Source organism: Oncorhynchus masou, chromosome 3, assembly GCF_036934945.1.
Source record: "Oncorhynchus masou masou isolate Uvic2021 chromosome 3, UVic_Omas_1.1, whole genome shotgun sequence".
Lineage (NCBI taxonomy): Eukaryota > Metazoa > Chordata > Actinopteri > Salmoniformes > Salmonidae > Oncorhynchus > Oncorhynchus masou.
In genome coordinates, this window is record NC_088214.1 from 6264975 (window position 1) to 6273203 (window position 8229).

Below are 8229 nucleotides of genomic sequence, written 5' to 3' on the forward strand. Positions count from 1 at the left end.
AGGGGTATAGAGAGGTGGGGAATGAGAGAGAGAGAGAGAGAGGGAGAATGAGTAAGAGAGAGAGAGAGAGAGAGAGAGAAAGAGAGAGGGGACGCGAGAGAGGAAAGGAGGTATAGAGAGGTGGGGAATGAGAGAGAGAGAGAGAGAGGGAGAATGAGTAAGAGAGAGAGAGAGAGAGAGAAAGAGAGAGGGGACGCGAGAGAGGAAAGGAGGTATAGAGAGGTGGGGAATGAGAGAGAGAGAGATGAACAAAAAAAGAGGGATCAAGAGAACGACGAAAGGAAAATGAGAGATTGAGATAAAGAAAAGAGGAAAAACACAAGAGAGCGTTGGAGGACAGTACCTGAGCCTCAGGCAGGGCTACGTCCATGATGTTGGGCTGACCGCGTGGCTCCCCGTTCTCCAGCCTGGAGAAGATGACCTGGTAGCCCCTGATTTGGCCGTGCTGCTTCCCTGGCAGGGGGGCCTTCCACGTTACCCTGATGGCTGTAGAGTTCACAGCTTCGACCTCCAGCTTCCTGGGAGGGGCACCTGGCACTGTGGTAGGGGGGAGGAAAAAAAGCAAGTGTTATATATCTGAAAACAGGGAAAGAAAATGCCAAGAGGTCTGGTGATTTTGAGCACTGGAGAAGGAGAAAGCACTGGTAGTGAACCGACAACTAGATAAGTTAGCTACCAATCGAAAATCCCAACTTTACTAATTTATACGCGTGTCTGTTTGTTCAGGAAGTGTGCTCCATGAGGTCTCTGGTCACTGCCTTACTCACTCTGTTTAGCATATGGCCTCACATGTGAATCCTTAAAGAGATGGGTGGAGCTAAAGCTTAAGAGGGTGTGAACGATGCTGAATGGGTGGAGCTAACGCTTAAGAGGGTGTGAACGATGTTGAATGGGAGGGGCTAAAGCTTAAGAGGGTGTGAACGATGTTGAATGGGTGGGGCTAATGCTTAAGAGGGTGTGAACGATGTTGAATGGGTGGGGCTAATGCTTAAGAGGGTGTGAACGATGTTGAATGGGTGGGGCTAATGCTTAAGAGGGTGTGAACGATGCTGAATGGGTGGAGCTAAAGCTTAAGAGGGTGTGAACGATGCTGAATGGGTGGAGCTAAGGCTTAAGAGGGTGTGAATGGGTGGAGCTAAATGGGTGGAGCTAAAGGAGGGTGTGAACGATGCTGAATGGGTGGAGCTAAGGCTTAAGAGGGTGTGAACGATGTTGAATGGGTGGGGCTAATGCTTAAGAGGGTGTGAACGATGTTGAATGGGTGGGGCTAATGCTTAAGAGGGTGTGAACAATGCTGAATGGGTGGAGCTAAGGCTTAAGAGGGTGTGAACTATGCTGAATGGGTGGAGCTAAGGCTTAAGAGGGTGTGAACGATGCTGAATGGGTGGAGCTAAAGCTTAAGAGGGCGTGAACGATGCTGAATGTTGGTGTAGAAAAGGAGAACTCTCCAGTAGGTGTACCAAAACATTCAAGGGACATTTTCTCAAAAGTGAGGGTTACAAGTTTATCAACTTTCAAAGCAGAATTACTTCTCCATTGTTCCTCAACTGCAGTGTGTGATGTACTATGATCGCGCTCTGAGTCTCTACTTTTATCCAATGTTAAAAAACACCATTCCAAGTGTTGCTACTGAATCCAGGTGGTAATGGCGCATTTTGATGTGGCCGGTTCTAAATGTAATAATAAATAAATAAAAATAATAAATAAAAAGCATTTTAGTCATTTCAAAAGGTGGCATATTCCCCCACTACTGTTGAACAGGAACTTGAACAAATCCAATATTCATTTTTTTAAATATTGTCCTAATATTTGTACGCTGTACACGAGCTTGTGTCCTCAAAAGTGAATACATCTCAGCAATGTAGAACTATTTTGTTTTACCCAAAAAGGTGAGTTCCAGACCTTTCTAGAACTATGCAGCCTTACTAGTTATTGTTTATGCCAATCTCAAAAAAAAAAAACGAGTGCTTTTGGGTATGTCTATTTAGGCGTAAATCTAAATGTTGCCATAACATTCAAGAGGTTTTAAAAATGCGGCTAAATCCACAGAGGAATGCGTAAAGATCTGACTGCTGCCCATAGGATGCCTCGTTACCGCCAGCCTCGTGTGTGTGTGTGTGTGTGTAAAACCTCTAATTACAGCAATGAGCTGTGTAGCTGCAACTTCAAACACATTAATTATAGAGAGTTGCCTCCTAGGAACACTCCATCATGCTCCGAACAATATAAAGAAGTGGGAAAAGCAGACGTGACTAAGTGTGTTGTGTTCCAGTTTCCAGGGCTCAGAGGGAGAGCCAGACGGGAACTATGCACGAGGACAGAACCACAGGACGAAGAAGACATGGAGAAGAGAAGGGATGAAGTAATAAAAAGAGTTGGCGCTGAGGGTGATGAGCCCTGACCCTGTATAGCAAGTCTGAAAGTCACTGAGGAAGGTCAACACAGAGAGAGAGGACCAGAAGAGAGATCGCCAGTATAGAAAGAAGAGAGATATCACCAGTATAGGGAGAAGAGAGAGATCACCAGTATAGAGAGAAGAGGGAAGAGAGAGATCACCAGTATAGAGAGAAGAGAGAGATCACGAGTATAGAGAGAATAGAGAGATCACCAGTATAGAGAGAAATCACCAGTATAGAGAGAAGAGAGCGATCACCAGTATAGAGAGAAGATCACCAGTATAGAGAGAAAATATAGATCACCAGTATAGAGAGAAGAGAGAGATCACCAGTATAGAGAGAAAAGATAGATCACCAGTATAGAGTACATGAAGAAGAGATGTGCAGCCGTACCTGTAGTAGAAACCAGAAGTGACACATAGAAACCAGAAGAGACCAGTAGAAACTTGTAAAACCAGTTAAGACCAATAGAGACCAGTAGAAACAAGTAGATACCAGAAGAGACCAGTAGATACCAGAAGATACAGAAGAGACAAGTAGAAACCAGTAGATACCAGAAGAGATCAGTAGAAACCTGTAAAAACCAGTTATGATCAATAGAGACCAGTATATACCAGTAGAGAACTGTCAAAAATAGCATAAGAAGACAGCATAAACCAGCAGAAACCAGTAGAGACCAGCAGAAACCAGTAAAGTCCAGCAGAAGACAGCATAAACCAGCATAAACCAGTAGAGACCAGCAGAAACCAGTAGAGACCAGCAGAAACCAGTAGAGACCAGTAGAGACCAGCAGAAACCAGTTGAGACAAGAAACGGTTAAAGACAAGGGACAAATAGAGAAGGGAAGATTACGGCAGGAGAGCCAAAGAGACGGACGGAAGGAGGAGTCCGTCGGAGTAGAAGAGCTTCACCCAGGGAGGACGACGGCACAACTCAGAACCAGAACCTACCGTCCTCTTTAGTTTTGATCCTGACCGGAGCGCTCTCTGGGCCTGGGCCCACATCAGTGTGAGCTCTAACCCACACCTGGTACTCTGTCCACTTCTCCAGGCCCTCCAGCACATAACTAGAGGCGTCCGCTCCGATCCCCGACACATCGCGGCGCTCGGGGTCCTCGCTGGCGCTGCCGGTGGACTGGTAGCTGACGGTGTACGCCACGATGGCGCCGTGGCGGGACGCAGCGGGCGGAGCCACCCAACTCACCTTGAGGGAGGTGGAGCTTAGACTGGACAGGTGCACCTCCTGAGGGGGGGCGGAGGGGGCTGTAAAGGGGGAGGGGAGAGGGAACGAGCAGGGGAGGGAGGCATCAAGCTAAAATAATAACCCAACTAAAATAACAACATAACCAATGATGGGAAGGGAGGGGCTACAGACTCTGGACTGAGAGATTGGTTCAATCAGATATATAATAACTATGTCTGTTTTTATATGTAGATATATGTAAATAAGGTGTGTGTGTGTGTGGACTGATCACTGTGCCCTCAGCTGTATTCTGTACTCTCGTCTCTATGAGTGATGTAAGAGAGTGCAGAGGTCGCAATAACGCAGGATTCTGCATGTCTTGCACAGAAAGGGAAAGATTTTTTTTTAAAACGCAGAAAAAATGTATCTTGCTTTGTTTTGTAAACGCAAGTCTGAAATGCTTCTTATCGCAACGTCTGCTTGGCTTCACTCACGGTTCATTCAGAATCGATCACGTAAAAAGTTGCACTTCTCCACTCCGATAAAATATCTTTGCACTCGTCTTGACCAATCAAACAGGCATTCTATCAGCAGACCCGATCACCTATGCCTGATGTGTCCGTCCCGTGTAGTTTCTCCGATAGGAAGATACAATGCAACATTAACTTGAAGCACAACATTAAGAAATGTAGCCAGCTACTTACTCGCTATGATAAACATTCTGATGGCCATGCATCATGTGGCTGCTAGCCAAATAGCATTGCACTTCAGATTTCTGAAAGCTAATGCAACCCCCTGGTGTGTTAACACAGTCACCATAACCAGTCGTCTAAGTAGTGTCAGCTAAGAGACCAGGTTTCACCCACCGACCTCGGTAGCACTTTACATTACAGCTCGGTAATAACGTGGGATTAACCCGGTAACGTGGTAATAACCTGGTAACGTGGTAATAACATGGTAATAACCCGTTAGCGTGGGATTAACCCGGTAACGTGGTAATAACCCGGTAATGTGGTAATAACGTGGTAATAACCCGGTAATGTGGTAATAACCCGGTAATGTGGTAATAACGTGGTAATAACCTGGTAACGTGGTAATAACCCGGTAACATGGTAATAACCCGGTAACGTGGTAATAACCCGGTAATGTGGTAATAACGTGGTAATAACCTGGTAACGTGGGTTTAACCCGGTAACGTGGTAATAACCTGGTAACGTGGTAATAACCCGGTAACGTGGTAATAACGTGGTAACGTGGTAATAACCCGGTAACGTGGTAATAACCCAGTAATGTGGTAATAACGTGGTAATAACCTAATGCGCGGTAATGTGGTAATAACCTGGTAAGGTGGTAATAACCCAGTAATGTGGTAATAACGTGGTAATAACCCGGTAACATGGTAATAACCTGGTAACGTGGTAATAACCTGGTAATGTGGTAATAACCCGGTAATGTGGTAATAACCCGGTAACGTGGTAATAATGTCTGTACTACAGAATGCAGGGCACGCTGGAGACGGGCGTTATTTCATAGTTGTGATGTCTTCACTATTAATTCTACAATGTAGAAAATAGTAAAATTAAAGAAAAACGTGGAATGAGTCGGTGTGTCCAAACGTTTGACTGGTACTTGCTTCATTCATTTGATTAATATTATGGTGTTTCCATTCCATGAAAAACCCTCAGGGTTTCCGTTAGGATGGAATAGACAATATGGCGCTGTACAACTTGACGCTCATAAATTCAGAGCATTGTCAGATTGTCAGTCTGTAAATTCAGACCGTTTCACTCTCGGAGCGCACACTGGACGTTCGGGCCGAAGAGTAGGGTTGATTTGAGCGATCTGGCCTTAAAACGGCAGACAAGCACCCAAGCTACTTACAAATACAAATACGACCACTCAGACCATTTTACTTGCCCTAGTAGAGTTTTCGTGTTAACCAGAGCATTGGTGACTAACTGTGCTGGAAACAATTTAATTATGCTTTTTTCCCCGACGTTTACTGACACCGGCCATATTGAGCGCTCGTAAATTAATTGTTCTGCGCTCTGGTACACTCAGACGAGAGTGCTCTGAAATCCGTGTAGATAGTAGGCTGGTAATAACACATAAAATTTTTAACAACGTTGTTTTCTGATAATAACTAGCTCATTGCGTCCGCTGTGGAGCCCAGTTTCATAATATGTCCATATTTCCCAGCTGCTTGCCATCTTTTTGGCGTAATAGCGAAAAAACAGGCCTTATTTTCGTGTATTTTTCACCCTGCCAGCTCCTATTAGTTATATTGAGCACCGTGCCACCAACTCGCCTTCCAAACGTTCTATTCCCAGCTTATTGTTCAACGTCACAATGCCTGCTTCGCTATTGTTGGCAATGAGACCTGCTCACGTTGTTTTACAGTTAAAATGTAAACAACAAATAATTATATTGGAACTCTGCGGTCCTCCCATTGTTTACTATCGGGGAAATATAGGCATGTCTGTCAAATATCTCGCAATGTGTATATTTAGATTTTTTTGAAGTCGAACGCCATTTTAATCACGGAAATCTCCTCTTTCTAAGTATGTAAGCCTGAGCAGCTAGCTTGGTTGTCATCAAATGCTAAGTACTTTTTGCCCTTGGAACGCTGAGCTGACTGGCGGATCTGGAAGAGTCTGGCTGACTGGCGGATCTGGAAGAGTCTGGCTGACTGGCGGATCTGGAAGAGTCTGGCTGACTGGCGGATCTGGAAGAGTCTGGCTGACTGGCGGATCTGGAAGAGTCTGGCTGATTGGCAGATCTGGAAGAGTCTGGCTGACTGACGGATCTGGCTGCTCTATGCTGACTGGCGGCTCTGGCTGCTCCATGTAGACTGACAGCTCTGGTGGCTTCTTGCAGACTGACAGCTCTGGCTGCTCCATGCAGACTGGCAGCTCCATGCAGACTGACAGCTCCTTGCAGACTGGCAGCTCCTTGCAGACTGACAGCTCCTTGCAGACTGGCAGCTCCTTGCAGACTGACAGCTCCTTGTAGACTGGCAGCTCCTTGCAGACTGACAGCTCCGGCTGTTCCATGCAGACTGGCAGCTCCGGCTGCTCCATGTAGACTGACAGCTCTGGCTGCGCTAAACAGGCAGGAGACTCCAGCAGCGCTGTATAGGTGGAAGGCTCTGGCTGCGCTAAACAGGATGGAGACTCCAGCAGCGCAGGAGAGGAGGAAGGCTCTGGCTGCGCTAAACAGGCGGGAGACTCCAGCAGCGCAGGAGAGGAGGAAGGCTCTGGCTGCGCTAAACAGGCGGGAGACTCCAGCAGCGCAGGAGAGGAGGAAGGCTCTGGCTGTGCTAAACAGGCGGGAGACTCCAGCAGCGCAGGAGAGGAGAAAAGCTCCGACAGCGCTGAACAGGCGGGAGGCTCCGGCAGCGCAGGAGAGGAGAAAGGCTCCGGTAGCGCTGAACAGGCGGGAGGCTCCGGCAGCGCAGGAGAGGAGGAAGGCTCTGGCTGCGCTAAACAGACGGGAGACTCCAGCAGCGCAGGAGAGGAGAAAGGCTCCGGTAGCGCTGGAGAGGCGAGGCGCACTGTAGGCCTGATGCGTGGTGCTGGCACTGGTGGTACTTGGCCGAGGACACGCACAGGAAGCCTGGTGCGGGGAGCTGCCACCGGAGGACTGGTGTGTGGAGGTGGCACTGGATAGACCGGACCGTGCAGGCGCACTGGAGCTCTTGAGCACCGAGCCTGCCCAACTTTACCTGGCTCGATGCCCACTCTAGCCCGGCCAAAACGAGGAGCTGGTATGTACCGCACCGGGCTATGCACCCGCACTGGAGACACCGTGCACTCCACAGCATAACACGGTGCCTGCCCGGTCTCTTTAGCCCCTCGGTAAGCACAGGAAGTTTGCGCAGGTCTCCTACCTGGCGTAGCCATACTCCCTGTGAGCCTCCCCCAAGAAATTTTTGGGGCTGACTCTCGGGCCTCCAACCGCGTCGCCGTGCTGCCTCTTCATACCAGCGCCTCTCCGCTTTCTTCGCCTCCAGTTCTTCCTTGGGACGGCAATATTCTCCAGGCTGAACCCAGGGTCCTTTACCGTCCAGTTCATCCTCCCATGTCCATTCCTTCTCTCGCTGCACCTTGGGGCGGCTACACTCCCCTGGTTTAGCCCAGGGTCCTCTCCCGTCGAGAGGATTTCCTCCCAAGTCCAGAAAGTCTTGTCACGCTGCTCCTGCTCCTCTCCCGCGGCTGTTGCCTCCTTACCACGCCGCTTGGTCCTGTTGTGGGTGATTCTGTATTGTCTTTCTTCTGTTGAAGGAGGAGCGGACCAAAATGCAGTGTGGTACTTTTGAGACATATTTATTGAAGAACGAAAAAACACGAACAATACAAAAAACAACAAAACGGAAACGTGAAAACCTAAACAGTCCTATCTGGTGAAGACACAGAGACAGGAACAATCACCCACGAAAACACTCAAAGAATATGGCTGCCTGAATATGGTTCCCAATCAGAGACAACGATAATCACCTGACTCTGATTGAGAACCGCCTCAGGCAGCCATAGACTATGCTAGACACCCCACACAACCCCAAGACGAAACACACCACAAATAAGCCCATGTCACACCCTGGCCTGACCCAATAAATGAAGATAAATATAATAAATATAGACCAGGGCGTGAC

General features: G+C 47.9%; 1 protein-coding gene across 1 annotated transcript in view; it reads right to left on the minus strand.

The window, feature by feature from the left end:
* The window catches only part of LOC135509245 (receptor-type tyrosine-protein phosphatase F-like), a 626176-nt gene that overhangs the window by 126668 nt on the left and 491279 nt on the right, over window positions 1–8229 (minus strand). The window contains 2 exon segments of the mRNA XM_064929741.1: window positions 344–537; window positions 3347–3658. Coding sequence (XP_064785813.1) covers window positions 344–537; window positions 3347–3658 — 506 coding nt within the window.